This window comes from Typopeltis vanoorti, chromosome 13 (assembly GCF_054136105.1).
Source record: "Typopeltis vanoorti isolate ZY-2024b chromosome 13, IOZ_Tvanoo_1.0, whole genome shotgun sequence".
Taxonomy (NCBI): domain Eukaryota; kingdom Metazoa; phylum Arthropoda; class Arachnida; order Uropygi; family Thelyphonidae; genus Typopeltis; species Typopeltis vanoorti.
In genome coordinates this window covers 85,170,244-85,188,644 of record NC_143561.1, presented here as the reverse complement: position 1 = coordinate 85,188,644, position 18,401 = coordinate 85,170,244, and the positions used below count along the sequence as shown (strand labels likewise).

At 36.3% G+C, this 18,401-nt stretch overlaps 1 protein-coding gene across 2 annotated transcripts in view; it reads left to right on the top strand.

Moving 5' to 3' along the window:
- The window catches only part of LOC150100328 (sorting nexin-25-like), a 350,110-nt gene that overhangs the window by 49,709 nt on the left and 282,000 nt on the right, over nucleotides 1-18,401 (top strand). For both annotated transcript variants that reach the window (XR_016549234.1, XM_090402426.1), the window contains exon 5: nucleotides 18,056-18,228. Coding sequence is in view for 1 of the 2 variants with exons in the window: in XM_090402426.1 (XP_090258552.1) it covers nucleotides 18,056-18,228 (173 nt within the window). In the remaining variant the exon portion in view is untranslated. The remainder of the gene's footprint in view (nucleotides 1-18,055; nucleotides 18,229-18,401) is intronic.

Genomic DNA, 18,401 nt, shown 5'->3' with positions numbered 1-18,401 from the left:
TGACCGTGCCAAATGCTGTATCGAAGCTGAGGGAGAGTATATTGATTGAAACAAATGATTTGAATAATTATAATTGGCCTGTGTTTTATTTTCCATCAAAAGTTCAGTTTATTTTTTGGACAGAGGGTGTATATGGTCTTGCTATGCATAAATACTGTTCTGTCATCATTAAATAATTTCTTGCTGTACCTTTTCCCTACTGATTGATGTCATTTGCTAGGAAATTTGTAATAGTTAACTTAAAATAGCATTGGTTTTATAAGACAAGCTAGGACTTTTTCCATAGTTCATTATGGTGTATCATTTTGCTGTAATGTTCATCTACTATGCTACTTTGCAATTCATTCTCTTGTGCTTTGTTTAAGTGACTTCACTTTTTAGTACCATGTGTGCATGCACACGTTCTAACACCTTGCTAACTACACTCTTGCCCAGTTTCCATGGATGGCACCTAGTCCTCCCACCACCAGTCCTGTTCTCAAAAATATCCTCTGAATTAATCTTATAGGAACTCTTCAGTAATTTGAATGTCTCAATCATATCACCCCTTTTCCACCTATCAAACAATTTCTGCAATCCACAAATCTTCAACCTGTTCTCATAAGGTTCATTCCATAGACCTACTATCATCTTGGTCACTCACCTCTAGATCCTCTCCACCTCTTCCCCATCAAGAAGAAACCCTGGTGCCCAGATCTGGGCACAGTAGTCTAGATGGGGTCTTATCAAGGCTCAATAGAGAGGAACAATAACCTGTTTGTCTCTGCTCGTTAAAGTGTTTTTAGCAACCAAGTGATTTGATGAGCTGATTTTGCCACTTTTGCGATGTGTCCCCTAAACTTCAACTCCCTATCTACCAGCACTCCCAAATCCCTGGCCTCGTCAATCTCCTGGAGTACAGTTCCACCAATGTGATATACTGCTGCTAATCTTTTCACCCCAAAATGCATAATCTTAAACTTTGCCACATTAAATTTTCATCCATTCTCCTTAGCCCAGTCATCCAATCTATCTAAATCATCCTGCAAAATTTTGACATCATGTGCATTCACTATTGCTCTACTGAACTTTGCATCATCTGCAAACAGATGCACAGTTCCTCTCAGATCCTTTCCTATATCATTGATGAACAAATTAAATAGTAGTGGTCCAAGAACAGAACCCTGCGGCACACCACTAGTCACAGACTGTCTTTTGGACTCTACTCCTAAATAAACTACTCTCTGATATCTCTCCATCAACCACCGTCCTATCCATCTCACCAACCCTATATCCATCCCCATATGCTGCAATTTACTGATTAGAATTCCAAGTGGTATCCTGTCAAAGACTTCAGCAAGGTTCAGCAGTATCACTGTAAACCCATTATCCTTATCCAGTTTAGCCGTCACTGTGTTATAAAACGTGAGCAAGTTACTGAGGCATGATCTACCTTCACAAAACCATGCTGTCCCCCATACAGTATCCCATTTTCATCTATCCATTCCTATATTTTTCTCTTGACTACTTTCTCCAAGACCTTGACAACGATTCCTGATATGCTGATCAGTCGGTAATTTGCAACAGCAGTCTTGGAAGAACCTCCTTTATGCAGTGGAACTTTTCCCCCTTTTCCACCCCTCTTGGGACTAACCCAGACCCAAGACTCAAATTAAACAAAATGGGCCAGGGCACTGACAATTCTTTAACTGCTCCACGTATGACCCAAGCTGGTGTACCATCCAATCCCACAGATATATTCACATTAAGGTTTTGTAATATACTATTCGCCTCAATTCCTGTATAAACTATTGGTTCCTTCATTCCTGCAATATCACCACCTGGATGATATACTCTTGCAAAGTGCTAGCTCGGTAATTCCACTATATCAACTGATTCAGTTTCCTCCCTATTATCAGCATTGCTTAAAATCATTCTGCCATATACATTTTTTCTTTTACTTGCAGCATATCGAAAAAACTGTTTGGGATTCTCTTTAGCTTGCTTGGCTAATTTCCATTCATAATCCGCTTTTGCTTTTCTTACCACACTCATTACCCTTTTGGCCTGTGCTTTGTACTGTTTGTGTGCCTGCAGGTCACCTTTCTCCTTAAATTCCCTCCACAGTTGTTTCTTTTTTTGCAGCTCAAGCTTAATGGTGTTATTCATCCATTTAACCCCTACTTGATTTACTACCCTGACTCTAGGTATACAGTCAGCTATTACCTCCTTCAAACGCTCCTTTACCACTTCCCATGCACCCAGCCCTTGCAGTTTTACATGCCATGCACTGAACCAAGCAATCTCCTAAGCTTGTCATACTTACCAGCCTGGCAATTCCACATGTACTCTGTATTAATTGAAAATTTCATGCATTTAGCCACCTCCCAGGTGGCTAAATACCAACTGGTATGGATAGTGGTCAATAAAAGCTGAAAAATTGCTGAGAGTCCTAAAGTCCTAAGGATTTTAAGTAATTTCCTAAGTATTTTTATATATTATTTATCAATTTTTTCCTTTTTTGTAAGCATATTGCTCTCCAGCTTAATTTAATTTTATTACCTAATAGTAGGTAATAATAATAGGACTCTAGCTTTGACGTAGTAAGTTTTTTTTTTTTTTTTTTCCATCAGAGGTCTGGTCAATAGTTGTAATTGGTCAGTAACTTTAGCATGCCATGTAGATTGTAGTGCAGCTTGTCTCTTTGTATATGTGTATACTCCAGATGATGACCTTAATATGAAGATTGAAACATCGAGTGTTTATTTTGGTTTATATTAAACTTAAAGTTTTACTCTAACACGGTAGTTGTTTCCATAATTTTCGAGATAATCATATATATCATTGTTTGGGGGACTCGATCATTAGAGGTGTGATGTCTAATAAAATACACATAACATGCTTTCCTGGTGAATCAGTGAAACAAATAACTGATACTTTGCACAGAAAGAAAGAAAGAATGGGCATCAGAATTAGTAGTTATGGACACGAATAACTTATTTGATGAAAAAAGGATCATTGATAGAGACTTGAGGAAGTTGTTGCAGGAGTTAGAAGATAGTGAACTTTTAATCACAAAAAGATTGATTTATTTTTAACATATACAAACATAGCTTGAAAAATTTTGAGATGGCTCACTATTAGCAAATATCTCACTAGTCAGGTGTCAGCCTGGGTGAAGCACCATGGTAACCTAATATCATTGGGTAATGTGTCCGTTGAGTCCAATTAATTATTGCCGAGTAACACTACCAGACTGTTTCTTGCATTGTGTTCTGTGAAACCATTGGGTTTTACAGAAACTTGTAGAGGGTTCCTCTGCTCATAAGGGTATTTCTAACTTGTTTTAGATGGAGTTTTTGAAAAAAAAACCTTCAGAATAGGGAAAATACTATCTGGTGAAACCGTGTGTGTATATTGAGGAAGGGGAAGGGGTTTGAAAGGCACAGTTTCTATATTGCTAGGGTGCATGAGTCACTAGTCACTATGCTGCAGGGAAAGCATTAATGTGATTGTTATGATTTATTAAATTTATTTACCGATAAACAGCGTAAGTTTAGGGTATTTTTTTACCTTCATCATGATAGTTAGAGATCATCCAGATACTTGTTATGATCTTGTTATAGTAATTATCTATGTTGGAACGAAGACCTTCATATTCCACTCTGTTCAGAATTCCTACCCTATCCAAGACATAATTTTCAAAAAAAAAAGTTTGCCATGATACTAAAAATAAATAAATAAATAAAAATCGTAAAACTTGCTTTATTCTTTTCCCAAAACAAGATCAACAAAGCTCCAGACACTTGCAAAACCATCATTGAAAGGACAAAATGTAGAAAACTTGTCATCTGTGTTAGTCATAATTGTGCCTTCTAGTCTCACACAAAAACTGTTGAATGCATTTTCCATCCATCTGTGTTCTTGCCTCTTTCATCCAGGTGATAGTATTGGAAATCACCTTAATATAAAGCTGCTTTCCTGGCATCATTCTTTACTTGAGGAATATCAGTGCATACCTTGTGTGGCCTTTTCCCAAGAAGACATCAGAAGAATCATGATATACCTGAGCATCAAAAAAGATTCTAGGTGTGATAGCATCCCACAGTGTTCCCAAGAGATATGCTCCTGAATTAGCACCTGTTCATCTCTAAACTATTATACTTAGCTGGCATCCAGCAGATTTGCCAGTCATCATCAAATTCCTGCCATGTACCCTCAAGGGGTGTACAGGATATGACAGTACTACATGAAAAATTTACATCATTACCAACTTCCTATCTACAATTTTTCTCCAAATCAGTCTGTTACTTGTCAAGACTCCAACATTATCAGATCTTATATTTCTATCGTCTAAGGCACTTTGTACCGTATCAATCCACCTATATCTTGGTCTTTCTCTGGGTCGTTTTCCTGCCAACCTGGCAGAGAACACTTGTTTTGCTAATCTTTCCTCTCCCATTCTATTTAAGTGACCATACCACCTGAGATTAGCTCTGCTAACACATTCCTGGATGCTGACAATGTCAAGTTCTTTCCTAATATCCTCATTTTTAATATGATATTGCCATTGATGCCATCTGTTCACGCCTCTAATCTTTCTTAGGACTCTCATATCTGCGGTCTCTAGTCTTTGGTCAAGTGTTTTACTTCTGACCCAGCTCTCAGATCTATAAGTTAAAATTGGCTTAAACACTGTCTTGTATACAGCTAGTTTAGTGTTCCGACTAATTTCTCTCTTATTCCATATGAATTTATTCAATTGATTTCCCACCATACCAGCTTTGCTGATTCTGTTGTCTATTTCTATATTTAATTTACCATCTTCAGTAAAAATCGTGCCTAAGTAACTGAAATGTTTTACTTGTTCCACAGGTTCTCCATTCACAACACAGTTGACATTTTCAATGATTCTGCCTATTTTCGTTGTCTTTGTCTTTTTATTGCTGACCTTCATACCATATCTATTACAACAGCTATTCAATTTAGTCAGAGAATCTTGCAGACTTGTAGCGGATTTATTTAGAAATATAACATCATCCACATAAAGCAAAGAGCTGACATTAACATCTCCAACCTTGATATCAGGTTTAATACCACTTTCCTTCATAATGTGATCTATATAGATAATGAATAACAGAGGGGATAATGTACATCCTTGTCTCACACCAGATTTAACATTAAACCATCTTCGTGTACTTCCTTCAATTCTAACTGCTGACTTACAACTCAAATAAAGACTAAGTATTGCTTGATATAATGCCCCATTGACACCATATAACTGCAGCGTATTGAATAGCTTCTCTCCTAGCACCTTGTCATATGCCTTTTCCAAATCGACAAAACTTAAATACAGATCTTTGTTATATTCCCATGCTTTCTCAACTATTTGTCACAAAGTGAAGATCTTATCCTGACAGCCTCTATTTGGCCTGAATCCAGCTTGTTCTTCACCAAGCTTTTCTTCCACAATTCTTCTCAACCGTTTCTCAAGTATACTTGCATAGATCTTGCCAGGAACACTCAGTAGGGAAATACCTCTGTAATTCATACATTCAGTTTTATTTCCCTTTTTATATATGGGTACTATTGAGAGCTCTACTCCAATCATCGGGAATTCGTCCCTCAGTCCAGGCTTTCTGAACTATGCAGTGCAGCCACTGTAAGACTTTTATACCACCATACTTCAGCATTTCTGGTTGAATGTCATCTACTCCTGCTGCCTTTCCACATTTCAAGCCTTTGATGGCTTTTTCTACTTCAAGTATGGATATGTATTCCTGACTGCATGCCTGGTCAGTGTTTTTTACCACTGTGCTGTCATCACTGCTTGTTTCATTTAGCAGTTTTTCAAAGTAATTACTCCATACTTCAAGGATATCTTTTTTCTCCTGTTTTCATGTCACCTTTATCATCTCTAACTCCTTTTACAGTACTCTTTCCTCCATTCCTAAGCTTCTTCAACAACCTCCAGAATATTTTGCCACTTTCTTGATATTTATTTTCTATATTCTTGCCAAAGTCCTCCCATGACTTTTGTTTAGCTAGTTTTACACACTGTTTAGCTTTCTTATATTTGTCTCTGTATTCTGTAAGAGTAAAAGCTGACTTATTTGCCAGGAACTTTTGATATGCTTTCTTCTTTTCCTTCACTGCCTCTTTAACTTTCTATGTCCACCAGGGAGTTCTGATTTTTTTATCCTTGCACACAACCTCACCACATGCCTCTCTGGCAGAATCAATCAATGTTTTTTTCAGAGTTTGCCACTGAATCTCCAAGGTTTGATTCCTGTTCTCAAACTCTTTCATTTTCTTTTCAATAATCTTTCTGTATTTTAGTCTACAGTTCACATCTGAGAGCTGCTCAACTTTTATTCGCTTTAAAACTTTCTTACATATTATTCTTTTCAATATATACAATTCAATTTTATCCTGCTCAAGACTAAATAGTGATCACTTCCAATTTAAAATCCTCTGTACACTCTGGTGTCCTGCACCAGGGAGAAAACATCACTATCAACAATAACATAGTCAATGAGACTTTTCCTATTCCTTGCCTCTTCTCTCCATGTGAATTTGTGCACATTTTTATGTTGGAACATGGTGTTAGTAATAACCAGTCCATGTCCTGAGCAGAAATCCAACAGATATTTGCCATTATTATTAGCTTTGCTCTTTTCTCCAAATTTTCCCAAAATATTTTTACATGTCTCACAATCATTTCCTACTCTGCTATTTAGATCCCCAACAAGGACCAACTTTTCCTTTTTCATTGTGTCAGTTGTTTTTTCTAAAGCGTCAAAAAATTCCTCCACTTCTACCTTAGTAGAACTTTCTGTGGGACCATAGGCACAAATAAGTCTCATTGTCCAGTTCCCCATTCTCATATTTGCCCACATTACTCTACTTGAGACTGACTGCCATTCAAGAAGATTAGCCTCATATTTTGTGTTGAATACTATGGCTACGCCTTCTTTTCCTTGATTGTCATTGCCTGAATATAACATTTTGTATTTATTGCTCAGAAAGATCTCACCAGTTTTGGTCTTTTTTGTTTCAGTCACCCCTATTATGTCGATCTGGTACTTATCTAATTCCTCAGCTAGCTCCATTTCTTTGCCATTCAGGCTTCTTACGTTGATAGTACCGATCTTGAACTCTGGTGATGTTGAGTTGGGGTGCATTTTTAAATTTGTTCCAGTAGCTGACTTTTCGCTGTTCGCCCTGGTTCCCTGGTGAAAACAACGGGGGCCTTGTTTAACTGGGCGACGCCCCAGCCAGCATGAAATTTTGTCATGTTGTACCATCATTTTTTATTTTGGTTTAACTAATAAGAATACAATTTGGTCGGCTAAATCCCAAATTGTCAGCCCATCCTCGTTCGTTCAGTATCAAAGTAGATACCCAACATGGTGCACCATGAGAAGGTGAGGATTGGACATTAGGTCAGAAGCCCTGGTCGGTTCTCCGCATTCCTTTAAAGGCTACGCGGAGGTCTCCTCTCAGTTATACAGCTTTGACCCTTAAGCATTTGCCAGTCCTATAGCACAAACCAATATTCAGCTCATTCCAAAAATGGAGATTAATGTCTGCTGTCAAATTATTAACCTGCTATTCACAGCTCAATGCTCTCTCTCTCTTAAGTGATGGGAGCAATCAACTTCAACATCTGGAGGATCATCAACTAATTACTGACCACCGATATGGATTTTGCTGATCATGATTCCACATCAGACCTTCTTACTTACATTATCCTTCTCTGAACATGTCATGGATACATTTGGAGAAACCTATGCTGTTATATTTGATATTTCCAAGTCATTTCATAGGGGAATGGCATTGAGGGCTCCTTAACAAATTGCCATCTTGTAGGCTGTCTTCTTCCCTTTGCAATTGTATTGCCAGTTTTCTCCTCGGTTATTTGCTGCATGTAATAGTGGTGAATGTTCTTCTTCAGATTCTCTAATGTAGGATCTATTATTTCCTCATAAACAACCTTTTCTCACTGACTCAAACTCCAACCACAGTTTTGGTAATGAAAGCACTTCAGGATGGTGATGAAGCTTTGGCGGTACCAGCAAGCATTCCTGCTGTAAATGTTGGAGGAAATGCCAACTAGTTTGCACCTATATACTCATGCATCAAACCTTGCAGTGCTCAAACATCCAAGCTTCAAGATCATCTACAGTAAATATTGAACACTAATTTCCACACCATCTTTCAGTGGGACAATAACAACTTAGTTGGCTTCAATGCTTTCAAAACACAGATTTGTCTTTTTTTCTCAAAAAAAAGACCCTTTTTTTTTCTCACAAATAATGCCCAATTAACAGTTTAGACTAGATCTTTTCAGACTGACTTAGCCTTTTTTTTTCCTGGCATAATTGTATTGCATCTGTAGCATCCTTGGTTTCCAAAAAACTTGACATTATTTTTCATTTATTATCTAAACAAATCCCCTGTCCAATTTTGGAATACTACTTGCACATTTGGTCAGTTTTCTAAAACCTCTCTGCACATTCTTGAAGTTATCTAAGATGAGTGCACTTTAGTTGATTGACAATCCCTCTCTTATAGACTATCTTCAGCCACTGTCTCATAGATGGCCAGTTTCCACATTGTCTCTTCTACAGATATTTTCATGGCCACTGTTCAGCAGAACTGGCATCCATCATACTCTCCATTTCTGCTAACCCTACAGATATACAAGCAACAGCCAACTATCATCCTTTTTTGTTTGAACTGCTGTTCCAGTCATCTTTCATTCTATCTACCTCATCAGCATGGAACAGCCTTCCCCATGAAGTATATCCCAAAGACTACAACTTGGGAAGTTTAACATGCCATATTTATTTAGATTAGGCTGGTTTACTTTGTACCCCTTAAAGACCTTTCATGTACCCATGGGGGTATGAAACATCTTTAAAGGATATAGGACACATTTTTAAAATTTGATTACCTTTTTTACATGTATATTTTGTTGCCATATTGAGGCAGATAAGTGCAGGTTAGTACTGTAATTAATTTTTCAATAACTCAAATATCTAGAGGAAGGTTTAATAAAAATGTGTCTTGGCATTTATAGCCTGACCTCACTTGGGAGTGCATCTGGTTGACAACATGATCATGTTCCAACCACATGTTTGAACTTTTGCATTAAAATTTTAAATGCAGATAGTTGAAACCACATAGTTCAAAGTATCTGAATAAATTTGCTAAATTTTTGACTCATTTGTTGTTTTAAGGATTAAGGATGTTAGTATTCTAGCTTGTATATTTTTTAAACTGTTCTTGTAATACCACCGACGATGGTCTGCTATTTCCAGACCGAAATATTTGGTTAAATAAATATCTTTCTTGTGATTACGTGATTATATCATTTTGACTCATTTGTATCTTAAATTGTAACAGTCCTCAGTGATTGTTTCACCACCTGTGCATACATCTACATATATTTAATTATGTTTGTGTCACAAGTTATCTTCTTGACTTGGAGTCCATCTATGGTTAAAAATACTTGTAAAAAAAATAGAACTGGATTTCACCAAATTAGCTTCTTCCTAACAAACAATTTCACTCTTTCTGTTATTATTGAAAATTTAGGTTTCGTAATTTTTGTTTCTACTGTATGCATATTGGATTTGTATATAGCTAAAAATGTATTTAATAATTTAAAAAAATATTTCACTTGTTTGTATATTATAATGGGCATGTTAAAAAATACATACCTTTATAATTATCACATTTGAATGAAATATTATAACTTCTCCCAAATTGCCTTTGCTTGATGTTACTAAAATTTTAAAAGGAGTATGGGTACTGAAAATTTGGGAAACATTGCCATAGAGTACTGTATTCTTGTGCATCCATTATTGAGCATTGACAAACTTCTTCAGTACCTCTACGAACACTGAAGATGCTGATTGATATACTTTGCTATGCTGTCTTGGAACCTCCTTTATGCAATTAAAGTATTTTTCCGTCCTTCCACTTCATTGAGACCTTACCAGAGTTGAGACTTAAACAGCCTGGTCAGTGGCAGTGTCAATTCCTTAGTGCATTCCTGTAATATGCAGATTCTGCAATGCCCTAATTACTTCCAATTCATGAACTTCTATTCCAATATCAGTTTCTCTTACCTCTATCATTGTATTATTCACCTAGATCATAGATCCTTGCAAAGTAGTCACTCAGTAATTCAGCTATTTGAATCTACTGCTGTCACTACCTTCCTGTCTGCGCAGTTAAAATTTGGGGGGATTCAGATGGTGCTGTACTTCCCCATAAAAGGGGTCTCACGACCGTTATATCATCATACGCTATAAATCAATAAATCACCTTCCTACTATTAGCATTCATAAGTTATTCTTCTGTAATTATTCTTTGTTTCATTTGCCACTTAGCATCAGAAGAATTCAAAGATTTATTTTTGGCCTAATTTCCTCTCATTGTCAGATTTTGCCTTCCTTACCTTGTCGATCAACCTTCTTTCTGTGTACGTCTTGTAAGCTCCTGCTTAATGACACTACTCTACTCATCCATCTAGCATCCACCTGTGTATTCTCCTTACCCTGGGTATATGGTCTGACATTGGCTCTTTCAAACACCCTTGACCATCTCCCATGCAATCCTAACACATTCACCATTTTCCATGCACTTATAACATCCTTCCCTTGCAGATCCTTATGCCACTGCACTGCTTCAAACTAACTCCTATGCTTGTCTTATTAGGTTTAATGGAATGGATACATCAAAAAGGAACAATAAAATACAAGTTTATTAGATCCTATATTTCATCTTTATCATAGGGACAACATCAAGGATTACACTCAACAAGTGGGAAAAACTCCACTCAAGTCCTACGAGGGACACCCTCTGTGGGGTTGTTGGATATCCTTAGCTGCTGTGTGTGTGTGTGTGTGTGTGTGTGTGTGTGTGTGTGTGTGTGTGTGTGTGTGTGTGTGTGTGTGTGTGTGTGTGTGTGTGTTGGGGAGGGGGAGGAAGGTCTAAGAATTACACTTTCCCAAATCTACAGATAAGACTAAGGCTACAAATTATAGAACAATCTGTGTTTCTGGGATTGTTGTTAAGGCATTAGTGAAGTCGATGAGGACTAGGATTGATAATAGCAGTCTTCTGTTTGTTTGCATGAGTTTGTTAGGTAGAAGTCAAGTTTCAGGCAGTCTGCTTATGTATTACTACAAAGTGACAAATTCACTCGATAAAGGAGATGACAAGATAGTAGCTAAACTGAAATAGATGGGATTCGATAACAAACTAGTAAGTTGAATAGCTGATTGGCTGTCAGACAAGTATCAGCAGGTTTTATATGGAGGAGTGGTATCCCAAAAGAGTGAATTCACTAGTGGAGTGCCACAAGGATCTGTTTTGGGAACATTATTGTTTAACTTGTATATTAATGACATTAGGACCGGTTTAACTGGAGATGTGAAGCTGTTTGCCAATGATCCAAAGTTGTGAGTGGCGTTGAGAAGTAGAGCAGATGTTGTGGCTTTACAGGAGGATCTGAATAGACTATGTGAGTGGGCAAATTATTGGACCTATCAGTTTAATGTTGCAAAGTGCAAGGTCTTGAAATTTTGGTAGGCAAAGTTGGGAAGCAGAGTATACAGTTAATGGAGAAACTTTGAAGAAGGTGGAGGAGATGAAAGATCTGGGAGTGATGGTGGACAGAGACTTGAAGTTTAAGGATCACATTGCTAAAGTTGTACAAACATCCCAACAGATTATGGTAATAATGAGGACAACATTGACATGCAGAAGCAAAGAGGTTATAGTTCTTCTACTGTGCACAGATTTGGTCACCTGGTTTTCAGGGTGATGCAGTTGTATTGGAGAAGGTCCAGAGAAAGTTTACTAAGTTAGTGTCAGGTATGAGAAGAGATTGAGGGAATGCAACTTATAGAGCCTTGTGAATAGAAGAAAAAGAGGGGATATGATTGAGACATGTATGTTGCTGAGGGATAGTTACCAGATTAATATGAAGAAGATATTTCATACAGCAAATGGAGGCATGTGTTAAACCAGAGACCATCCAAGGAAGCTGTCTAAGGAGGGTGTGAGCAGGAGAGTGAGGAGCAAGTTCTTTGCATAGACAGTGACTGGTGTGAATGGAATGGAATGCATTGCCTGAAAGTGTGGTGAGTGCGGAAACTGTGAATGTGTTCAAGACACTGCTCAATGATCTTTTGGCATGAGAGAGTATAGACTTCTCATCAAAGCCTTACATAGGATAGCCATTACCTCTTTGCTTCTGCATGTCAATGTTGTCCTCATTATTACCATAATCCATTGGGATATTTGTACAATTTTAGCAGTGTGATCCTTAAACTTCAAGTCTGTCCACCAGCACTCCCAGATCTTTCTTCTCCTACACCGTCTTCAAAGTTTCTCCATTAACTGTATACTCTGCTTCCCAACCTTGCCTACCAAAATTTCAAGACCTTACACTTTGCAAAATTAAACTGATAGTTCCAATCATCTGCCCACTTGCATAGTCTGTTCAGATCCTCTTGCAAAGCCACATCTGCTCTACTTCTCAAGATCATTCCCAACTTTGGATCATTTGTAAACAGCTTCATCTCCAGTTAAGCCAGTCCTGATATCATTAACATATCATTAGTATAGACTCTACTTCTGCTCTACTTCTCAAGGTCATTCCCAACTTTGGATCATTTGTAAACAGCTTCACATCTCCAGTTAAGCCAGTCCTGATATCATTACCATACAAGATTTCTATATGGAATATTTTGAAAAACATTCCGTTGTTGTTTCAATAATGTTTCCAAAGTAGATTCATGTAGCATCCCAATTAATGACCTTCTTCTGTTGGGATACCAATCCTCCATATACAACCTGCTGATACCTGTTTGACAGCCGGTCAGCTATCAAACGTACTAGTTTGTTATCTAATCCCATCTGTTTCAACTTAGCTGCTATCTTGCCATGTTGTAGTCTATCAAAGGGCTTTGAAAAAACTAAGTACAGCACTGTAATATGCATCTCCATTATCAAGTGAATTTTTTGCCTTGCAATACGTAAACAGATTGCTGAAACACGAACTCTCCCCCAAGAAACTCATGCTGACAATCATAAAGAATACTGCTATTATCAACTGATTTCTGAATTCTGGTCCTCACCAACTCCTCTAGTACCTTAACAATAATCCCAAACACATTAGATTGGCCTATAATGATGAATAATTAATTTTATTGGACATTCTTTCAAGACGTGATATACTGTCAAATCCTATTGCTTTAACATCAAGTTTACTTAATTCTTCATATAATTCCTGCTCATTCACTATCAATCCCATCTCTGCCATACCCTCTTGCACTCCTGCTTTGCTTTCACGAGGATGAAATACACTAAATGGATCATTAAATAATTCAACTAGAGATCCTCTGCATTGCAAGTGTTGTCAACTGACATCCTCCTCCCATAGTCATTTTTCTTTCTATTTGCCATGTATTGAAAGAACTCACTAGGAAATTTCTTAACTTGATTAGCTAATTTCTTCTCATACTGCACTTTTGCTACCTTTGCCAACCAAGTTACCATTTTGATCTGCTCTTTGTACTCTTCATGCAATCGATCATTACTAACATTCATCTTATGTTGCCTTCTTCTTTCATATTTCACACTTAATCTCTTCATTCATCCATTTTACTTCTACTTATTTATCCTTTTCACCTTTAGAATACACTCACACATTGCTGCTGTTAAATATATCTTAATCAATGTCCATTCAACATCTATATTCTTCCCACTCAATCCTTTCCATGTTATAGCAGCCAATTGTCTCTTAAGTGTTTCATAATCAGCACCCTTGTAGTTCTACACACATCCTTTTTTATAGAAATTTTCAGGTGACTGGATGCAACTTAGTGATCACTTCATGGTCACTCTTGCCAACTGGGGGATGATTAGACATTCACAATCACAGTCTCTGATGACATAACTAGTTCTAACATACTTAACCTTCGTGTGCCCTTTCTTGTGCTGCTTAAGATTGTTGTACCTTAAGAACTCCAGAAATTCATTCTCCTTATTCTCTGATGCTATCTCTTCATTCTAATCATTATTATCCTATTTGAAATCATCCATAATGATCACCCTTTGCATGCTCATTAAGCCAAGTTGCCTATGCATTTCTTGGGCTCCACCTTCCATGTTGCTTGACCTGTAGCAACACCCCACCGAATATCTCATTCTATCAACGTCCACTTTACACCATACTGATTGAAGACACTGCCACACAGTTTCCTATCTTCATGAAAAATGTCATATCTCTCCATTTCTATTCCCATCAAGATGTCATTATCATCCAACCATGTTTTGCTCATTCCAACTATTTTTGGGCACACAAAAAATCAATGAATGCAACAATTTCATCTCCCTTATTTGTTACACTCCTGGCATTCATAAATAAACATAACAATTTTTTATTGGTCTATAATCAGTCCTACTTATGCTGTCCCCTATCTATCTGTGACTTCTCACCTGCTCCTGTCTGTTCATGTTCTGCCTGATATAGCCTTAAAGATTCAACCCCCCTCTCTCCTCCATGTGTTTATGGTCATTCCTTTCCTATACTGACCATCCACATATGTGCATTCATTACTACTTTCAGAATCCAGTCTTCTTGCTCTGTAAGAAGACTGGATTCTTCTTACTCTGTAAATTGGGGTAGACCCTGGCCTATCCCATTTCCCTGTCCAACTTGCTTTGCTGTTCTCACATCTCCATTCACAACCATATCAGTCTCACCTAGTTTAATCTCCTGCTCATTCACATCATCTTTGACTTCCACTGATACCTTGCTTGAATCACCCATTACACTTCCTTCCAGCAGCAACCTTTGCAAATGAATCACTCCAAACCATTCATGTTTAGTCTGGAGCTCTTTTACAGTGCCCATCTCTCAAATTTGTCCCATACATGCACAAACTATACTCCTTTCCTCTTCGCACATTTCCATTAACATTTCATTTAATAACTGTTCTCCATGTAATTCTGTAATTCATCATCATATCTGGGGAACAAACTACCCTTCCTACCACGCTGTTGTATTTCACTCTCCTCAATAATCTACTGATATCCAATCTCACATAAAATGACATGGTTGGGCATAGGGTTCCCCCTCTGCCTAACCATGTCATTTGTCTTAATCACAACCACTAATTCCCTTGCACACTTACTTCTCATATATAGTGCTTCAATCACCCTGTTCATTTTTCCTCCTGGAAAACATAGCTTATGCACCCTCTTATCCACCATACTTTTATGATAAAATCTCCATATAGTGCTATTCTTAATCATTCACTGCTTCTTTCTCTCCACTATCTTTCTTTTTAATTCTTTTGCACTCTTCTGTTTGTATTCACTATATGTTTAATTTCATTCTGTGCATGCCTCATTTCATTCTTCAACTCTTGAATTCCAACAATCACTTCTGCTGTTGCTTTGTCAGTCAGACTTTCTTCCATTTCCACAGCCATACCAGCGCTTGCTTCATCAGTCAGTCACTTCTGCTTCCATAATCATGTCCAGTTTTCCTTTTTAACCAATTCCATATTCACAATCAAACTCTCCATACTCATATTCTCACCATCACTTTTCTGGCTATCATTCTTAGTCTTACTTTCATCACTGCCTTTTCCCTTTCATCTGATATTCTTTAATTCTGGTTCCTAACTTGCATTTAAATTACTTCAATTCATTAACATATCATACTTTCTACATGCCCTCATTCTCTCACATCTCTTGTTTAATCTCTCAAGGAACACATCTGCCATATTCTCCCATGCATGCATATTACATTCCCAGAAACGAACGATGTTGGTGAAATCCACAACACTTAATGCACTTAACTTTCACACCATATGTCTGCATGACCTTGTTCTAACCACCATTTTCCCTCTGTTAACTGTTATTCTGAAAAAGTGTTTCAGATTGATTAACTTCGAAATGCAAACACATCACACTCAATCTTAACCAAACCAGACTAAAATTATGATAAACTTACACTAAAGAAGTTATAATATATCATTACCAGTTAATATTGAAACTTATCTTTTTTTTTTCACAGCCCATACATCATAGGAGACAGAACTGTTTGCTCTCTGATGATGAATTATTTACTTTCATATTTATAAATTTAGGGACACAAAAACACATGTGTTGAACAGATTATTTTATTAATTACTAATAAAATAAGACTTGACGTTTTGACCTCTGTATCAAGGTCATCATCGGAAGGATACAAGTGTATAAGGAACCAAGCTACATGCTCTAGCCCTGTACAATTTTTTAATTATTATTATTATTATTTTTTATCACTAGAGGTCAGGCTAGGGAAAAGGATTAATTAACTACGTAGATTTAGTTTACCAGTATACAGGGCTAGAGCATGTAGCTTGGTTCCTTATATACTTGTATCCTTCTGATGATGACTAATAAAATAAAACGTCAAGTTTTATTTTATTAGTAATTAATAAAATAATCTGTTCAACACATGTGATTTTGTGTCCCTAAATTTATAAATATGAATGCTGATCACCGTGTAACCTTAAAAGAAAGAATTATTTACTTTGTTGTTTGAGATTTTTGAGAGTTGAATTTTTCATTGTTATTTCAACAATTTTCACACTATCATGATGTTTGTAAGAAATTTAAGGTATTTAAGCTCTCTTTCTCCCCCCCCCTCCATACATATGATAATTTTATAAAAATCTAACTATATCCATCAACAGTTAAAGCATAATTTGAAACATTGAACTGTTTTTGGGATTATATACTGTGTTGCATAATTTTATCAAATAGTTCCATTCCACTGAAACCAAAACTGAAACAACTTTGCAGCTTTTAATTAAGAACGTGAATACTAAATTCCATCAAATTTAATCCAGTGATTTTTACTGTTATTAATATCAGTTTGAACTATTTGCTAACAAAAATATCCTGAATGAAACCAAAATGAAACAATATATGCATATTTTGATGTATATCATTAGACATCATATTTATTAGAATTTGATTTATCCAGAGACACGTAATAGCAGTATATAGTTTCAACTTATTTTGTCTATGTGAATGGTCAAACAAACAGTTTGAAATGAGATGACCAGTGTTTGTAAAGCTTCCAGATACTAAATTTCAATAAAATCCATCCAGTCAGAGTCCAGGAATAATGTATATAGTGATGGACAATTGAAATGAATCATGAATAACCAGTATACTGTTAACATCACCTTTCTCTTCGGTACTTTATATTGTAATTTTGTATTTATTTTTTATATTTTCATGGAAGAAAACCACATCTGTTCTCAGCTTTGTGTTGGACTTTTTTTTTTTTTTCAGGTCTCTTGCTTTCTCAACATTTGCTCTGAATTCTTGACCTCTATCAAAGTCATATTCTCCAAGTAAATGTGCATAGGTAGTTCATAATAAAAATGCAGTGAACTGTCAATCATTTAACTTTTAAATGGGTTAGTGTGTCATCTGACTTCTTGTACAGCACATTGTTATTATACCTTCAGTTATCCAACCAACATACTGCTCTGCTGCTTGATTGTATAATAGAGGGATTATGTAAAACATTCCACAGTTAACTGAAAAGTGAACCTTGTCTAATGCCCAATGGTAGGTTTCTCTTCTACTATCTTGCTAAAGCCAATGGTGAAAAACTGACCAAATGATATGTTATTCCTCAATCCATAATCTTCTGTGATACAGTTTTGTATATTTTTAGTAATAAAGTTTGCATTTAAAGGAGCGTTGGAATAGTAAATGATGTATGTACATTACATGCAACACATCACCATATTTGCAATTCAGAATATTACTGTACATCAAAGTATTTATAGTTAATTTTAAACTTAAAAATTACATATTATAAATGCATTAACTCGCTTTTTTTAAAACAAGAACATTTTAAAAGCATGTCTTTTTAAAGTAATACTGCCAACTGCATTTTCTGATGAATAAATTTGGTCATAAGTATTTAGAATTTTAGTGAAATAAAAAAATATTATATACATGAAATTTTGTGCAGGCCACCAGCAGAAAAAGTACCATATATGCTGTCTTCTTTTCTTGCTAAAAATGAAGAAGAAATACAATATGCTCGTAATATTACTGATTTCTTCCTTACCATTCTACTTCCTGTTGAATATGCAAGATGTCGTCCTCTACGTCATCTTTTACGAGAGATTACAACTCAATTTGGTATGTTTTTAAAAGTTTAAGATTATGTATATATAATTTTATTAGTAGTATTATTTCATTTTTATCTTTTTTATATGATGATGATTATATTTTTTATAAATGATGATTCTTGCTTTATAAAAAAGCAAGAATCATCATTTTTGTACACTGCAGGCAATGAAAATTTAGAGGCA